This window comes from Thamnophis sirtalis, unplaced genomic scaffold, assembly GCF_051295495.1.
Source record: "Thamnophis sirtalis isolate CommonGarterSnake01/CBP01778 unplaced genomic scaffold, rThaSir2_p1.2 scaffold_7, whole genome shotgun sequence".
Taxonomy (NCBI): Eukaryota; Metazoa; Chordata; class Lepidosauria; order Squamata; family Natricidae; genus Thamnophis; species Thamnophis sirtalis.
The window spans coordinates 78,191,364-78,211,270 of record NW_028261387.1 but is presented as its reverse complement, the minus strand read 5'-3'; the positions used below and the strand labels follow the sequence as shown (position 1 = coordinate 78,211,270).

Here is a 19,907-nt window from a genome sequence, read left to right as displayed (position 1 = left end):
CCTCTTTCCAATCCTTTCTTTCCCTTTGAAAGATTGCATTGCAAAGGCGGAGGGGTTAAATGCAAAAGTGCTATATAGAATGCTTCACACCTTTTAAATGCACATCAAAGGTGCCTTACAAGGAGAAGCCATTGGACTTTCTACAACACCTTTTCCTGCAATTTAGCTGCCTGTCTCAGATTCCTCTGCTTTCACTTATCCCAGTGAAATACGAGATGAAGTATGTTCTAGCTACTTAGCTGATTGGAAAGTTGTCCTGTTCCATCTCGGAATGAGTTATGTTTCAGCTCACTGTAAAGAATTTGGGCCCATGGATTGAAATTGAGTCTGTAGGTGGCAATTTTAGGTTTCATGATTGTAACATATGTACAATTGAATATTTGGCCATTGGCTTGGAATGAAACATGGGCTGATTCCAGTTCTGAGTTGTTGTTTGTTAGAGACAAGGAGTAAGGCCAGTAGAGCTGTAGTTCTGGAATCAGTTCCTAATTATTATTTGTAGTTCTGGAATCAGTTCCTAATTATTATTTCTGTACATATTTATATTTCCTCTTTTATTTTTAAGCCCTTAATTGAAAAAGTCCCCCAGATGAGTGGCAGGGTGACCTAGAGGTGAAGATGCTTGCCTTCCACTTAGACGGTTGAGAGTTCAGTCCTAGACAGCAACAGATATTTCTCTATCGGGATGCAAAGAGAAAATATCTGCTGCAAACTCCACATAGGTTTCAGGAAGGGCATCCGGCCAGTAAACTCTCAGCTCCATCCAATTGCCCTGACTCCACCCCGATAAAATGGATCACAGGGTCATAGAAAAAAAAAAAGAGTCTTCCAGATAAGTTCTTTGACAATGAGAAAATGGCAATATTGATAAAATATAACCTGTGGGTACTTCTTAAATTTCCCAATTTTTTAAAAAATATTTAATTTAATTCCAGTCTGTATTTTGTCCATAGCCCAACGGTCAGCTCATGAACTTCCAATGGTTGAAAGACAAGATGTGGACACCTGCCTTGTATACGGTGGACAGCAAATGATTTTAACCGGCCAGAACTTTACAGCAGAATCCAAAGTCATCTTTACAGAGAAGACACCAGGTATGGCATCCTTTTCATTCTTTCTCCCATTTGGCTGATTAAGGAAAGCCATGTCTTGAAGGACCCAGTCTTAAAAATGATGTTAAAATAGGGCCAGCAACTGTAGGTAAGGAAGTTCTTTTATGATAATTCTTTTCACAAAGGCAGTCAGAAAGAAACAGTGAGGCAGTATGGTAGCTTAGTATCCCATTTTTAGCACCAAGCAACCAAACCTGAACAAAGAGGTTGGAGATTTTCATCTGGAATCTGGATGATCATGCTCATCAGTATATGAGCATATCCAGGAGCCGAGGTGGCGCAGTGGTTAAATGCAGCACTACAGGCTACTTCAGCTGACTGCAGTTCTGCAGTTCGGCTGTTCAAATCTCACCGGCTCAGGGTTGACTCATCCTTCCATCCTTCCAAGGTGGGTAAAATGAGGACCCGGATTGTTGTTGGGGGCAATATGCTGACTCTGTAAACCGCTTAGAGAGGGCTGAAAGCCCTATGAAGCTGTATATAAGTCCTCATTTTACCCACCTCGGAAGGATGGAAGGCTGAGTCCGCCCTGAGCCGGTGAGATTTGAACAGCCGAACTGCAGAACTGCAGTCAGCTGAAGTAGCCTGCAGTGCTGCATTTAACCACTGTGCCACCTCGGCTCTATGTTAATCCGAGGCAGGGAATGCCTGTTGAGGGAAGTTCATTGTATGGAACTTGTGAAGATATTGGAATCACTTCCCCATTCTTCTACAGGTTGCCCAGCTCAGATAAGTAATTCTGAAATAAAACATTGGGTTACTAGGACTCTCATTTTACAGCATATGATATATGGCAGTCTTTCCAAAGGCTGAATGCATCAAATTGCTGTCACATTACCGGTGGGATTCAGCCAGTTCACACCTATTTGGGACCAGTTGTTAACTTTCTAAGCCATTCAGAGAACCGATTATTGGAAGAAATATCATTTTGTTTTTTTTCCACTTTACAGGGCTAATCCTGTAAGGAAGGCAGGAAGAAAACATTTTGGTGTTGTTTCTAGCCTAATCTTTAATCTTTGGTTAACCCTTATTACATTGTAACAGCTAAGGTGAAACACCCATCGATGTGAGTAACGTTGAGTTGGCCACCCCCCAGTCACATCACCACTGAGCCATGCCTACCCAGCTGGTCATTAGGGCAGAGAAACGGTTGTTAAATTATTTGAATCCCACCACTGCACATTACCAAAGGAAAGTGGTTATTGTAGTAACACATATAGAAGATGGCAATCTGAGGTGACTGGTATTAAAACTATACATTCAGTAGTATGCTTACACGGCGATTCTGTGCAAGAATTTCCTCCCAAATGAAACTTTTACTTCCAAATGAGACTTTTGAGGTAGAAATATTTTAAGAATTTTAATGGACTATGCATGAGTCAGAAGAACGGACTGTTAGTCAGTAGAAACTGGGAAATGAAAACGAAGAAATGTAATTGTGACTAAGAACAATAGATGATTTGCTTTGATGATGGATCTCTGTAAATGAATTTTCACTGAGATATCTGTGTAAATGGGTCATGAGTTCTTGCTCCTATCAACTGCAGTCTCCCTAAGGAGGTCAAAATCTGCAAGATGACTGGGGGGCAGCATCAAGGGGTAGCAGGCCTTCCTCTTTTGTGGGCATATATAAAACCCTGAGGCAGCACTTCAACTGAATGCCAAGTCTGCCGTCTTGCAGTTCTTGACAAGCAATTGCTGTCATCACCATGATCATGGATTGATTGATTATGTGTCATCAAGTTGGTGCTGACTCTAAGAGACCACATAGCTGGATGATCACAACAGCTGAACAATATTCAGATTGTTCAGTTTTTACCAGTACTGTAATACAAGAGGGGTGAGGGATCTCTCTGTTGAACCTATGGCTTTGCATTGGGAAAAAAACAAAACCAGAAATATAGTGCAAATGCTGTATTTCAAGTGATAATTCAATGAATTAAGTATTTAGTTAGAGATTCATATGATCTTGTATGACAAAAACCATATTGGGCATTTAGGAAGAGTTAATCAGAGTTGATATTACTACCCTTAAGTAATAAACTAGATCTTTATTTGATCTACATTTCTCTTTTGGAAATGATATGGATCTTTGGCCCTGCTGGATCAGGCCAAGAGCTATTTTAGAGTGGTACTTAATATCTCACAGTGACCACTGATGCTTTTGGGGTCTTCAAAGCTGCGAATCCCAGCACAAAGGGGTAGCAGCTTATCATTTCTTGCAAGTGTCTTCTGCCCCAATTGCAGCCAAGTACAAGTGAAAACACTGCTCCCAATTTGAAGAAATTCCCCAGTAACATTAATGGAGATACGGGTATGTGGGAATAAGGGCATGCATGCTTAGAAAGCCAATATTAAATTTCCAGTAGATAAATAGAAGCTCCAACTCTGACACTGTGACTTTTTTTTTCATAGTAAGGCATGGCACAAATTAAGATTGTCAAGACTACATTTGTTAAAGAGAGGAAAGAGGGGAGGAAGTACAGAATGAAAGTCAAGAATAGAGCCCAGCCACTGCAATTTGTGTGTCTGTATGTGTTTGTGTGTGTTCTCTCTCCCTCCCTCCCTCTCTCTCCAAATTTGTTGAACCATGGACTGACTTCCCACATCACAGAGTTGTTCTCTTTCCTGCCTTTGTTCCTTTGCAACTGATAATTGCAGACACACACACACACACACACACACACGAAATATATATATATATATATATATATATATATATATATATATATATATATATATATATATATATATATATATATATATATATATATATATATATATATATATATATATATATATATATATATATATATGTTTGTGTGTGTGTGTGTGTTATATTTGTGCTGATAAATAAATAAAGGGAGACTAGTATAGATCTATTTCAAGTTATTTAGCTCTCATCAGCTAGCCATACCCTTACTGGGATTATGGCTAGCTGATGAGAGCTAAATAGCTTGAAATAGATCTATACTAGTCTCCCTTTATTTATTTATCAGCACAAATATAACACAAAATGTGTAACAAAGGCAACAATAAAAATATTGGGTTTCTGTCGTGATGGACTCTTGTGACGAGCTATTTAGTTGTGACACTAAATATATTTATATATATATATATTGTGTGTGTGTGTGCAATTATTGTATGTATGTATGTATGCATGTATGTATGTATATAATTTCATGTTGCATTTTTGCTGATAAATAGTAGGGCTGAAAGGCAAAAGGGAAGTAGTATGCTCCCTCCCATATTTGGGCATACCAGATGCTTTGACTGCTAGCTGCAGTTTGGCAGTTCAAATCTCACCGACTCAAGGTTGACTCAGCCTTCCATCCTTCCGAGGTGGGTAAAATGAGGATCCAGATTGCTGGGGGCAATATGCTGACTTTGTAAACAACTTAGAGAGGGCTGTAAAAGCACTATGAAGCAGGACATAAGTCTAAGTGCTATTGCTATTACTACCATTGCTCTTCCCTCCAAATCATAGTCTTCATGATAGCAACTGCAAATTTAGCCCTGGGGTTATCAGTTGCTGAATCCTTACATATATCGATATGCATGTCTTTTGGACTGTATCTTTACTATACCTTCCCTTTCTTTTCTATTGCTTGTTTTGAATAGTTGCTTTGATTTCTGACCTGAATCATATCTGACCTTTAAAAAAATCTTTAGGAGGGATTCATTGTTTTTGTTAAATATGCAGTGCAACAGTTGAAACAATGGTAATCACAGAGGATAGGAATTTAGCATTCTCACCCCTAATGGATTACTGCAAAGGTTTTGTTACCCTGTTGACAGTAAAGTGCTACTTCTAGCTTTATAGTTTCTCAGGAAATAGTTCACATTCAGAAGTGTCCAAAGAGGACTCCTGTGCATTTCTCTTTCGAGTTTTAAAAGAAAAAAGAAGAAGGCCTAATATATATGGAGATTCTCAGTCATCCAGGTCATGGTTGTCTCAAAGGTGCTTTTTCAAAAGGCAACTGGACTTTCTTGGTTTTACCTTGAAGACGTTTTGCATCTCATCCAAGAAGTTCTTCTGAAGAACTGAAGAAGCTTCTTGTATGAGAAGCAAAATGTCTTCAAGGGAAAACAAAGAAAGTCCAGTTGCCTTTTGAAAAAGCACCTTTGGGAAGAGGCCTAATGGTCCCTCCTCTTCCTTTGTATTCCAGGTTGAAACGTTACAATTTGTAGAAGTCAGTCCATGGTCTTTGAAGAAAAATGTGAAAGCCTCAGTGGTCACACCAGAGATTTCTGAAAGGAATCTTCAGCTGTTTTTTTATGTCATGCAGAGAGATACAGGAAATATATCATATTTTTCAGAGTATAAGACACACCTTTTTCCTTCAAAAAAGAGGCTGATAATCTGGGTACGTCTTATACACTGAATACAGCATTTTTTGCCTCCTGAAACCCCGCCCCTTTGCAAAAATGGCCATGCATAGCTTGTAGGAGGCTTTCAGAGAGCTCCTGGGGGCTGGGGAGGGCAGAAGTGATTAAAAAACGGGCTGCTTTTTGCTCAATCCCCACCCCCACCCCAGGAGCACTCTATAAGCCTCTTAAAGGCTATACATGTAATTTTTTTTTACATAAAACGAGCCCGTTTTCGTGAAAAATAGGCCATTTTTTTGCTCCTTTTTGGTGGGCCCCACCCCCCAGGAGCAGTCTACAAGCCTCCTAAAGGCTATTCATGCCTTTTTTGAAAAAAAAAATGGGCCTGTTTTCACGAAAAACGGGCCATTTTTGGGAAGTTTGCATAGTGCAAAACTTTTTTAAAAAATTTGCCTCTTCAAAACCTTAGTGAGTCTTATACTCAGGTGCATCTTAAACTCTGAAAAATACAGTACACGCTCATCAGAATATTAACTAGCTTGTCTGCCATAATACTGATGCCTTAAAGCAGTGATGGTGGAACGTTTAGGCACAGAGTGCCCAAATTGGAAGGTGTGCACCCGCCCATGCACATGTGAGCACCCCAGAGCACCGGAAAACCGATGACCAGCTGGCGGGTGCACATGTACACCTTGAAAACCTGACGACCAGCTGGCTGAGCTAGGTTAATGGCACCCGTGCCCACAGAGAGGGCTCTGTGTGCATTGGTTTGCCATCACAGCCTTAAAGGAAAAGTGGAGAAGAGACTAAGAGCTCTAATCAGAATTTCTAAAGGGAATTATTAGTTTTATTTTTCATAGCTAATCAGCCATGTGGATCTTAATGGACAGGAATTAAGGCAGTTGTAAAGCTGACCTAACCCTTTTATCAATTTGGTGCCTGGTTCTGAATTCTTATAGAGTCCATCACATCAAAGCATAGTTGAAGATATAAATATACATATGTGTACCTAGTTGTTTAGTTGTTTCTGGGGAGCAACAAGATGTTTATTGCTTTATTAAACAGATGTTGTCCCCCCCAATTGTATCTATGAATTCCTTCAAATAGGAATACAAAATTGAATGTAACCACAAAAATACATCAATATAATCATAGAACTCAAATGTTATTAGATCATAAAATTGCAGTATCATAAATCTATAAAATCCCACTATTATAAAGCATTTTTTAAAAATTAGAACAACGAGATAGAGCACCATAGACCATTTAAAACTTGAGTGAACAGTGTTTGCAGCTGATACCAAAATCTTACAATTTTGATACTATTCATTTCTAAAGGGGGGGGGGATTCCACAATCAGGTCTACATTAAGAATGTTATACCTTTAATAGTAATGCTGCAAATTCCTGGCAACTATGCCATCATTGTAAGCATTTGCCACCAAATCTTATAGACTGTTAAGCAGTAGTCTATACTGCTTCGTATCTTTGGCCACCTAATGAGAAGGAAGGACTGACTGGAGAAGAGCCTAATGCTGGGAAAGACTGAGGGCAAAAGAAGAAAGGGACGACAGAGAATAAGGTGGCTGGATAGAGTCACTGAAGCAGTAGGCATGAGCTTAAATGGACTCCAGAAGATGGTAGATGACAGGAAGGCCTAGAGGAATGTTGTCTATGGGGTCGCAATGGGTCAGACATGACTTTGCAACTAACAACAACAACAACAACAACAACAAAGCAATAAGGATTATGTGATCATGCCAGCTTTGTTGATTAATTATCTAGCAAGATTCCGAGATCTCTGTGTGTATTTTAAAATCAATTTTGACTTTTGCAACTGCTTGGACAAGTCCATGCATTTTTCTTGGCATCATTTTCAGAAGTATCTCCCCCTCCCCAATTGTCTTCCTCCTAGAGCAAAGAGAGAATGATTGGCCCAAAGTCACCCAAAATGGTTTTCTGCTTAAAAAGAAGGGAACACCCAATTTCTAGTCCAGTGCCTTTAATCACTACACCAAGCTTTGCTCACATTTCATAAGTTAGGGTGGTTTATTCATCATTGCTATGTCAGATAGTTTTCATTTTGTTGCAATTGTTTTTCTTTGCTAGCCTTGATTGCTGTAATCTCATTACAGTATTATAAAATGAACACCACTCAGAGCTGCATTTGGTTGCAGTAGCATATCAGCCTGACCGATAAATAAATACACAACTTCCTTTGTTTCAAAGACTGCTCTTTCAAGTGGAACTATTCAGATCTGAAGAGCAGTTCTTCTGAATGTTGCATCCTTCCATTTATGCAATATTTTTAAAGTGGCCTGTTCATTTCTCTTTGTTTTACTAGGTTCACATCTTATTGTAGTTTACGATGATTGCAGATTAACATTGGAATCCCAGACTTCCACTTTACTTTGGAGTTAAGGCTTTGAAGGACTTGCTTTAACAGCCTTTCCATCCATATGCAGCAGCTGCAGACTTTGTCTGCATTCAAATACAGGAAAAGTACAGAAAAAAATGTAGATTTATCTATGGGAACTTATGCATAAGTTTGTAATTGGGCTTCGACTCATATAGTTTGTACGTAATGTTAATGAATAGCTCAAAGGATAATAAAACTACTGTAAGATCTTGGAGCAACATACCCTCCTTGGTGAGGCTGTCAATTATCTTCCTGATTGTTGATTCTAGGAAAAGACTTGCATTTTTAGAAAAAGGAAATAGCAAAAAAGAAGAAAAGCACACCAGGAGCTGGAAAGGAAAGCATGCTCCCTTATCTCTCCAGTTCACTTGGATGACTCATGGGGAATGGAGACAGCCAGAAGCAGCATCATGAGCCCTGCAAAAGATGTGGCTGCTTTAATAGTTTGGAGGGAAAAGATGCTTTGTATAAGTTGTAGCGCTTGGCAAGGCTCCCGTTTACAGTTCTAACTTGTAACCATAAGTCACAGCACTGTTAAGTGTGTGCAGCTGAAAGGGGGAGAGAGGTACCCATAAGTATGATGCAGTGATGAGTTTCAAAAAATTTTGGAACCTACTCTGTGGGTGTGGCCTCCTTTGTGGGAGTGGCTTGCCAGCCATGTGTTTTATTTCTTTCTTTCTCTCTCTCTCTCTCTCTCTCTTTTGTCTCTCTGTCCCTTTTTTCTTTTTTTCTTTCATCTCTCACTCTTTTTCTTTCTTCTTTCTTTCTTTCTTTCTTTCTTTCTCTTTCTCTCTCTCTCTGTGTCAGTCAGTCAGTCAGTCTGTCTGTCTGTCTGTCTGTGTGTGTGTGTGTGTGTGACAGTGATGGGTTTCAAAAATTTTTGGAACCTCTTCTGTAGGTGTGGCCTGCTTTCTGGGTCCACTGGGGAACCTCTCCTAACCGGTTCAGTAGATTTGACGAACCGGTTCTACTGAATAGATGCGAACTGGTAGGAACCCACCTCTGGTATGATGGAAATGGGAGAGTTAAGCTTCTTCTCAACTTCATGCAGTTAATCTACTCAACATCTTAGGTTCCCTGAGATTATTATTTTGAGACAGAGTTAGAGGACTCAGCCAAGTTTTAATTTCTCTAGCTAGCCACAAGACTATCCCTCTCCCACAATCAAATACAGCTTCCAGGCTCTTGAACAGAAAGGTAGGACAGATATCCCACTCTGATTTTTTACTTGTGCCTTCCAATTCAAAAACAGTTACAATTTAGGCCATCACTTCCAACCTTCTTGTCTAATTAGAAAGTCAATTAGGTGATCTACATCATCTGGATCTCAACCTGAAAGTAATGTAGGTGTTAAATTGCAGTGCATTGAGGCTGGGCCATGAAAATAACTGACCTTCACTATGTTGGCTTGACTACACTACATATTAATGAGATCAGCATGCAGTTTATAAAAAGACCCAGTCATTCTAAACCTGGCACAGGAAATGGTGGAAGGAAGTGAACTCTGGGGGAATGGGAGTTTGCAAATTTGTGCTCTAGCAGCATCTGAATAAAGCTCTTGTGTTTTAAAAAACCCAATGTATGCAATACACATGTAATATGTGTGTGCTTTGCACCATCTGTGGATGATGCATAGTAAGTGGAATGCACATTGCACTCGCTTAAATGAACCTTGTGGTGTTTGAGTTCCTTATGTTCCCCCTCCCTAAAGCAGTGATGGTGGTAGGACTAGCAATACTTTCTGGGTAAGAATTGTTAATAATGTGCCAAGGTAGATGAGTAGAACTGGGAATATGTAAGTTGAAGCTTAGCATGGAAGCATAGGTGCTTTTGGGCAAATCATTCCTCTCATCCCAGCATGCCTCATTGTGTGGGGTTTTTTTTTTTTTTGTAATGGGGATAAAATAAAGGAAGGTTTCCACATAAGTGATCTTTAGATTGTTTTTTTTTTTTAGGAAAGACCAGATAATGTATCTAATAAATAGCTGAACTCTTAAGTTTCTACAACTCTTGAAGGCAGTGTAGTCTGGAATGATGCTTAAAGTTGGTTTAGGTTTTTACTATCCTTTTCATCTATGGAGCCTTTAGCTAGCAGTTAAAAATATGCCATTGGAATCTTTGGTGCTCTTCCAGTTTTCTTGCAGACATTTCATTACCCAACTAGGTCATATCCTTAGTGCTAGTGAGTGTGGGGTTTACTTTCTGTTTATATGCAATACCTTACCCTCTCAGCGTTGGTAGGGTTGTTGTTTTATCCTTGGTAGTTCCTTGGTTAAGACATTGTTTACTGCTTGATTGTTTATCTGGTATTTCTCTCTGTCTCTTTTAATACCAAACAGAATCAAGACTAAGTTGCCTCAAGTTTATTTCTCACCCTCTATTCCTTCCCAGGGTTAAGTTGATATTTACTTAAGGATTCCTGCATTCCTTCTTCAAGGGTATTTCCATACTCCTCTACGAGAAATCAAGTGACTAACTGGGAGCAGAGACTGTTGAAGCAGGATAGGGATTGGCAATAGGGAAAACGTGGTGGGATAGTTGTCTATTGTCTTAAGATACAATAATAGCATCTGATTCTACATCATGCAACTCAGCAAAGCACAAAACTCCCAAGTTAGTTTCCATGAGCAAGGGAATTGGCCCCAAGATGAATCGTATTTGCAGATGTTCATCTGTTACTTCATTAATGCAAGCGAATCTCCTTTCAATTTAATATCTCCTCCTTGTAGATTACTATTGCACCAAAAAACCTAGGTTAATTTACTTTTCAAAGAGTTTCCATCTTCTCATGTCCCTTTTTTAGCTAATGGAATTGGGGCTGTATAAAGCTGTATGAGGACTAAAGAATAATCATGCATTGCAGTGGTGGGATTCAAAAGTTTTTACTATAGGTTCTGTGGGCATGGCATGGCTTTGTGGGTGTGGCTTTGTGGGCGTGGCAGGGGAAGAATGCTGCAAAATCCCTATTCCCTCCCCATACCACTAACCTGCTTTCCATCTCTGTTCTCCTGTTCAGGGCAACAAAAGAAGATCAGCTGGGAGGCAATGGGGGGCAGGGCCAGCCTATTTGCCAGTTCTCCAAACTACTCAAAATTTCTGCTACTGGTTCTTCAAAACCTGTCAGAACTGGCAGAATACCACTGCTGATGCATTGATACAAAACCTCCACATTTTGTACATTTTCCACTTTACTTGATATCTTCCTAAAACTTATAAACAATGTCCTGTGATTATTGTCTGCTAAAGCATTTGATTATTTTTAGTTTTGAAGTCCCCATCTCTCCTGCACGCCCCCAAAAAGAACACTTTCCACACCTCCCAGATTATCTTTTTAAGGTTCTTCACCAAGAGAAAAATCTCTTGATAGTAAAGAAATGTGACATACCTTTTTTTAAAAACTTTATAATGTAATTCATAGAGCATGTTTTAATTTCTGCCAGTGGCAGAAATGAAAATAATGTTAGAAAGAAAATTGAGAAGGTAGCCACATTATTCCTAGCTGAGGGAAGGAGCATTCAGCTTTCTTTCTCCCAAGAAAGTATGCCTCTGCAGAATATCGGGTTCCAAAGCAATGTCAGGATTACTTGGTTTTCAACAACAGCACAATCTCAATTGCCTTACAGAAAAAAGTGTCAAAATCCATCCATTCAGCCACAGTAGCTCTATCCTTCCTGACATGCCTCCAAGATTGTTTTGACCTAGTACAGTTTGACTTTGTGATGATTATCTAGCCACTGTGAATTTTCTGCCCTGGCTGGTATTGTTGCAAGTGGAACAATTACACCAATGGCCCTGAATCCATAGGAACATATAGTTACTGTTATTTTCATCTATTTACCATTGTTCTATTGTATTGATATTATACTCCTAATATTGTACAGTATGGATAGACAACTTTAGAGGGCTGATAGGCCTCAGAGGCTTTGAAGAATAGGTTGACCCTTTCTTCTCTGTGACAGACCCTCAGCTATTGAAAGAGGGCTATCATATCACCCTTAGTCCTTCTTTTTGTTAGATTAGACATACGCAGTTCCTACAGCTGTTCATCATATGCTTTCGCTTTCAACCCCCTAATCATCTTTGTTGCTCTTCTCTCCACTGTTTCTAGAGTCTCATCATCTTTTTGTTTTATTGTGGTAACCAAAACTGGATGCAGTATTCTAAATGTGGTCTTACCCGTAGAATATAAAGTGGTTCTAGTACTTCATGTGATCTTGATACTATCTCTCTGTTGATGCAGCCTGTGATTACTTTGGCTTTTTTCACAGCTGCAGCAGATTGCTGGCTCCTACATACGTAAGTGGTGGTTCACTTATATCCCTTTGTTACTGCTGTTGAGCCAGGAATCAGCTATTCTACACCTGTTCATTTGGGTTTGTTTGTTTTTTGCCTAGGTATAATAAGACCTTACTTTTCTGGTCACTGAATTGCATTTTGTTGGATAGGATCCAGTATTGAAGCCCGTCAACATCCTTCTGATTCTTTAATCTATCTTCTAATGTGTTGGCTATCCACTCCCCCAGCCTGGTGTCATCTGCAAATTTGATGAGTTTCCCTTTTATCCCTTCATCTAAATCATTTATGAAGATCTTGAAAGGGAGTGGGCAATTTTTTGAGGTACCCCACTGCATGCTTCCCTTCATGTAGATGTAGTTCCATTGAAGACTACATGTTGAGTATGGTTGGTCAGCTAATTACAAATCCATCTGGTGGTGATGCTGTCTATCCCATATTTTTCTATCTTACCAAAAAGGCTGTGGTCTACTTCATCAAATGCCTTACTGAGGTCTAAGTAAAGTGTGCCCATGGTATTTCACTGGTCCATCAGTTTAATTACTTTTTCAAAGCCTGCAATATTTGCAGATTTGCCAGTTAATATTACCTTACAATAAAGTTAAATCTAGTACTTCTGGGTGTGCTTCTTGTCTGGACTACCTGACAAAAAGCTGACCTGTATGGAGGAAAGGCTAACAGAAGTACAAAGCTGTGGCATATTTGGCAAGGAGAATAACATGAACGTTGATGAATGTAGCTTTGTGAATGTTCTGTGAGAATTTCTACCTTTTGTATTGTAGCTCTTCATGTCTTTGGCTGCTTGTACAAGCATTTCTAATGTCAGATGGAAATTAGGGGAATCCCAGACCAATCTTGTGAAATCAGGGTGGAGGTGGAGGGGGGGGAGATAATCCCGAAAATAAACACTCAAGAGAAAATAAGAGAGTGGCCGTAGAAACTCAGTTGCCATAACTGAAAAAGAATTAGTGACAGCGTGGAATCCAGTGTTTTGGAAAATCTCTCTGCATGACACACGGTTTTGGAATTTTGCAACTGGTAAGCACTCTGTTAACAAAGGCAACTACTTCTGGCTTGGATTCCCTGGCTTGCTACACACTATGGGGGCGCCTAGAAACCAGCCTGTCAGTGATTATCAAGCTTTGCAGGGTATTTGTTTAAAAGCAGCAACTGCCTTTTAATGCATTTGTCTTGGAACTGTGGAAAGGCAGCAGGAGGAAGAGAAAGACTCTTCTATCACCTGTTGAAAGCTAATTGATCCCATTAAAAAGCTGGCACACAGAGTGGAATTCCCTAGTCTCCCACTTAGTCATCGCATCCTGGTGTGACTCATTTCATTATGCGGTGGTTCCCAGTGGTTTTATTTTGAGTGGAGCTTTTGTTTCCTTAAATGCATTTTTTTTCTTCTATGTTGTTTCTTGAATCCCAGATGATCTTCGTTGAACTAAACCTAGAACCAGATCAGTCCCTGCTGTTTGACTGCTGAGCCGCTGTAATATTCTGTTCAGATGAGCTAGATAGGGGGATAAACTTATTCTCTGGGTGCAAAATGTCAATTTTGGGGTTGGGCTACAGCATGGATGACTAATAACCCTGGCCGTTTCCCAGCCAGACTTTGACATGTATGTTTGGCCATGGTGACTCATTCCTTGGGTGCTTTTTTGGTGAAATTAAAATACTGGCCTGTTCATCATCGGGCCTGTTTAAATAACTATGGTCTCTTCACCCACTTGAACAAACACAGTGACCACAGAATGTAGCCCTTCTTGAAGAAAGAAAATGTTTTGTTTTAAACTTCTGGAAATCAAATTCTCTTAAGATGCTATAACAGCTTTTCTAAAATCCTGGAGATGCCCTATGTCTGTGATAGCAAACCTATGGCACACGTGCCCGAAGTGGCACATGGAGCCATGTCGCAGCATCACCCATTCCTCTTCTGGATTTCTGGTGTGCATGTGCATGTGACGATCAGCTTGCCTTTGTGAGTGCAGCAGTGCTGGAAACAAAAATGTTTCCCAATGTCGGCATGCATGCCAGCCAGCTGATTGTCAAGCACGCATGCATGCCAGTAACCAGAAGTTCATTTCTCGGCACAAGCATGTGCATACATGTCCCATTTGCAGCTCCTCTTCCAGGTTGCGCGGCTCATGAGCGTGCAAGCGTGCACCCTTTTTGGCACTTAGTGCCAAAAATGTTCGCCATCATTGCCCTATGTGATTAATCATGCACAATCTACAAGATCACAATGGCAACTTAAAAGAACTTGATCTGGATGACCTTCTGTGAAGTCCACAACTTACATCACCAGACCATCAAGCCAGATAATTGTGGAAGATTACAAGAAGTCGGGTAGAACTGATATGTAATTAATTGTCTGTGGTTATGCTAACCTAGGTCTAATGGGGAGATGGTAACACACATCTTTGGAAGCTGATACTTAGAGGTGACTGTATAGGGATTATGAAACAGCATATGTGCATAGCATCAGAATTAGCCATGCATTAAGTTTGAAAGCACTCAGGGAAACTGTTAAGTCAGGTCTTTGGTTATTGAGAACCGCAATAATTTTTGCAGAGGATTGTGTTAGTTACAGTTGACTTTTCAAAGGTAGTTGAAGATTTGCTTACACTTTCTGGAGTAGCATATTGTTGCCTTGCCTTGCTAGTAATTCTACATAGGCCTTGATCGAGTGCAAATGAGAGTTTATAACAAAGATCTTATATTTTAGCCTAATGTCAATGATAGGGGCATATTACTTGCACAATAGAAAATGGAAAGGCTTTCTGTCTTCAGAAGAAAAAATATTGACTCATGAAAAGGGTTAGGAAATAATAACTGAGACTAGCCCTGATCACTATTTATTATTTATCAAATGTATTTATCAGATGTATTTCCTGCCCATCTCATGGTTTATCTAAGGGTTGGGGTTCAAATTTTACATCTACAGTATACTGTTACTATAATTTTTATTTTGCTAAGAAATTGACTTTGTTGTGCTTTTATTAAATTTAGATTTTATGAACAATGAACCATAAAATGGTTATGGTGTGTTATAGACCCATTTGGATTTAATTAAGAGTTATTTAGGAACTAGTTTGAATGCTAGGCTTGGACATTAAATTTGGTTGTATTTGGATAGTGCTTGGGTGAGAGACTCTTAGGAAATATGAAGGCAGTACGATAGATTTGGAAGTTTAAAAAACACCCTGGAAGATGGCAAACCCAACCATTTTGTTGCTGAAGAACTATATACTTGTATTTGTCAAAGTATAAGATGCACCTGTTTTCCTCTTTAAAAAGGATGAAAATTTGGGTGTGTCTTATACACCTAATGTAGCTCCGCCCACCCACCAGCCCCACCCTTTGGTTTCTGCCTCCCAGCAATTTACCTCTTTGCAGTAAATGGAGAAAATGGGACTTGCGGAGGCAACAATAGGCTGTGGCAATCCCTGCAGCCTAAAACAGCTGATGATCGGGAGGCCCATTGAAAATGAAACTTATTGTTTGCTCCACTAGGCAAATTGCTGGGAGACAGAGGCAGATTTTTTTTTCTTGTGCTAATCAACCTGTTTTCTGTTTGCTGCAAGAAAGCACATCAATAACTATAAATGACTATAGAATGTTCAAATTATTAGACTTATTTTTTAAAGACTGCTTTATTATTGTTCTAGACAAATTAACAAAATGAAGAAGCTTTTGAAATAAATGCTTGATCTGAAGAGGCCCAGTGCTATTGTATTTTCTTTTAAATAGCAGAGAATAATGTATACTTCCAGAAAGCCACATCAATTTTAACAGCATCTTTACAAGTATAGTCTGAAATGTAACACCACGAAAAGTGTATATCTTCTGTACTGTTTGCTGTTTGCTGCAAGGAGGAAAATTGCTGGGAGGCAGAGGCAGATTTCCCCCCCCCTTTAAAAGCTAGGTGGGTCTTATACTTCGGAACATCTTTTACTTTGAAAAATACGGTAGATATATCCATGAAGTCATTAGGAGTCCAGTTTGAAGAAACATGGTTGGTGCCTTCACGCCTAACATTAAGCCACAACATCATTACATTTTCTGCTAAGTTGTTGAACAATTCCGTAGTTACCCCTCTCCTTGCAGTGTGTTCCATCATTAGCCCTGGGGGCCTTTTGGAAAGCTACCAAGACATGATTGGGAGATTGACCCTATGGTAGGTATCTAGCAGTAAACAATGCCCAGCAGTAAACAATTGTTTCCCTGTAAAATTCCCACAATTTTATTTTTGTAAGTTGCTCAGAGCCTTTTTAGGAATTAGTCACCATACTAATTTCAGAAATAAAGAAATAGGAACCAGCATGGCACAATGGCTTGGTTTGCATATAATAACAAGCCACAATAGATGAGTTCATGCATCAAGCAAACTCATAAAACCAAGCCAGCAAATTCATACATAAATCCAGGTCCATGGCAAACCTAGCCCAGATTGATTACTCATGCCGAATCCCACTTGTGTTGATTGGATCAGATGTACTATTGGAAGCTACAGTAGATTTTTTTTCATCCACAATAATTTAAATAAATGTTACTTATTTTGGACACTTTATTTGACAGTCTGTCAAGTTGCTGCTCTAAAACCTCAGAGTAAGCTTGTGAGAAATGCAAAGAGAATTTCCCAAACCTCTTGGTTGATCTCTTATGCCAGCTCAGCTAAGCTGTGGCAGAAAACACATTTTTGCCGCCATTTCACAAACCCCTATTCATGAATAAGGGATTGTGAGTAATGTGTGCAGATTTGGGGTACCCTTTAATTGGTTAATTAAGCAAAACAATTCTGAGGGTACTGTAATAGATCAAATAACATTTACCTAATGCAGGCTGACATCTTGACTTTGCCTAGAGTTTGGCACAAAGCTTGTGGTCCAATCACAGTGTGAGTTAAACAAGATAGAATTACATTTCCCTTAAAAATGCATTTAATCCTGTAAAGAGTGCTGACACTATTAGATCTTCTGCTAGAGCTTAATTTTATATTATGCCTATGCAAAATCAATACAAAACCCATCATTGTACTACAGAGTAGAAATATCACACAAAGAAACACTTTGTGATATGGGTGTCCAGCCTTTTTTTATAGGCATGGCTGGGATGGTTTCACTATTGCAACCTTTAATCCAGAGGTGGGTTGCTCCCTGTTCAGCCCAGATTGGGCGAACCAGTAGTAACAGCGGTAGGAGGCTCCACCCACCCACCTGGACGCACAGAAGCGTAGTGAATGCACGGAAGTATGCATTGGAGTGTGCCCGAAATGATAGTAAAAAAAAAAAAAAGGCAACCCACTAATTCCTTAATCCCTTGTATTAGGGTGGAGTCAAGGCATCTGAATGAAGTTGAGCATTTACTGGCCAGATGCTCTTTCTGATGCCTCTGTGGGGTTCACAGCAGATAGTTTCTCTTTGTGCCCTGATGAGAAACATCTGGCGCTACCTACAATTGAACATTTAGCCTCCTGAGTGTGTCGCAAACATCTTCACCTCTAGGCCACCACGCTATTCATTCAATGGCCTCACTATATTTAGTGCTAAAAACATCTTGGTACATCTTTTGGTAAAACGTGCCTGAAGGAAAGAGATATGAGAATAATATGTGGCGTCCTTGGTGATCTCTGAGCTTGATTGTTTGCTTGTGGATATTTCATTAACCAACTATGGAACATCATCAGTGCTAGCACAATATCTATTACATGCATTTATGGGTTCTTCACACTGACTGTATTCATACGGTTAGCTGATGGTAAAGGACCCAGGAGTCTCTGATGTTGCTTGAAAAAGGTGAAGTCAACAAGCAATTTGCACTTTAGATTAATGTTAATGCTATGTGAAACCATGGGACTCTAGCTGTGGAATTGTGGAAGAAACCAGGGAATGAAACCACCGACCAATTAACAGATCATGTTTTTATTGACTCTGAAGCATGAGTCAATAAAAACAAGGATGGGCAGAATCTATGCATGGGAGCCTCTTATAATCCCTAGTTGTTCATAACATAGTCTGTTTCCAAAAGAAAGAAGGTGGAGATAAATAATCATACCGTATGAATCCGGTATGGTTTTGTAGAAGCACTATAAATATTTCCATATCCAGGTAATCAACCCTCAGGCTTACTCCCTCAGTTTACCTCCCATTATAAATGCCTAGCCTGTTTTCCACTGGCCCGTATTAAAATGATACCATCCATAATTAGCAACAGCAATTATGTTTCTGTATTTATATAAAATCCAGAGTAAGAAGAAGTATGATTGCTGAAATTATGGTAACCTGAGCCAAGTAGCAACCATAAGAATGATCCTGTAATGCTCATAAAAAAGGTCCATGCCTCATCAGTATGTATAATCTTTATTGTCATTGTACTGAAATCAGTGCTAGGTCAACTTCACTGCTACCCATACAAGCCCAGATTATTATTATTTATTTGTTTATTTCATTTGCCCTTGAGCAACTTGCCTTAAGTTGCACAACGCTCTTGAGATCAGAAATCTCAACTGAGGGCACACACAGAGGAAGGTCCTCGAAATAGTATGAACTGCATAGCACATTCTTATCTTGGAATTGTTTCCTACATTGACTGGTTCCAATTGGGGAACAAAAAAGATTCCTCTGGAGACAGAGCTGCATTGCAGACATCCCCAGCCTGAATTCTGGAAGTTTAAGAACCCCAAGTTAGACCACTTACATATTCTGTTATTTGTAGGCATAGATGAAGAGGTACTGTATATTCTCAGATTGTGTGCCATATGCTTTAACCACAGATTGATAAGTGGCTTATAACAAAATACAACAGTATGAAACCTGTCAGGTGGCCATTAAGAAACCAAGTATTTAAGAACTGCTATAAAACATCCTTTCCCTTGTTAATTCCAAGCAGGAGCTCAGAAGTAGCCAAAAGATGAAATAAAACACTGCAACATAAAAAAAAGCAGATACTTTTTGTCTATGTGCAAAATAATCCTGGAAAAATGCTCAATAATTATCTTTTTCTCTTTCTTAAATTCAGTATTGTTGTGAGGGTCGGAATGAATTAATTCCATGGACATTACCTCTTGCTAGTTTATGAATCTCTTTAGGAGCTTTTACTGCTGTTCTTTTGTATTTAGTTTTCTAAAAGGCAGGATATAAACTTATCAGATTAATCTTTAATTAATCCATAAAGTTGATAGATAAGCCACCAATAAACTTTAACAGAGGCTAATTGAGCTTTAAAGTTAATTACAAGTAATTACATTTAATGCATGCTGTATATGAAACAGTTGAAACGGTCATTTAAAATTATTATTAATTTTTAAACCCACACTAAAAATACAGATAACACCAAAGGTAACAATTGCAAACAAAACATTAAATTTTATTTCAGGTGTAACTACAAAAACTTTGTAACATAAAAAGTTAAGGTTCAGAGAGATAAATAGATGTTAAAGATTTTTAAAATGTTGAGCTTTGCTATATATGAATAGCTTGGAATATATTCTGCAGGCAGTTAGTAACAAGAGTTATGTTGTATTCTTGCAAAGATATATGTATATCAGAATTCAAAGTCTAAGTTTAGGATTTAGAGTGTTTGGTATTGGTTATAATGCATGCCTATATAATCGGTAGCTCTCAATATGTGCAGATTATTATCGCTGTGATTAATTATAGCTGTCCAGCTGTTTCTAGGACTAGAGGACTCCCTAAATTTGAGAGGTGAAACTTTAAGAGAGGGGAAGGATGGGTGATGGCTGGAATGTTGGAC

General features: G+C 39.1%; 1 protein-coding gene across 2 annotated transcripts in view; it reads left to right on the top strand.

The window, feature by feature from the left end:
* Positions 1-19,907, top strand: part of NFATC2 (nuclear factor of activated T cells 2) — a 164,191-nt gene that overhangs the window by 71,762 nt on the left and 72,522 nt on the right. For both annotated transcript variants that reach the window (XR_015697362.1, XM_014057931.2), the window contains exon 6: positions 954-1,094. Coding sequence is in view for 1 of the 2 variants with exons in the window: in XM_014057931.2 (XP_013913406.2) it covers positions 954-1,094 (141 nt within the window). In the remaining variant the exon portion in view is untranslated. The remainder of the gene's footprint in view (positions 1-953; positions 1,095-19,907) is intronic.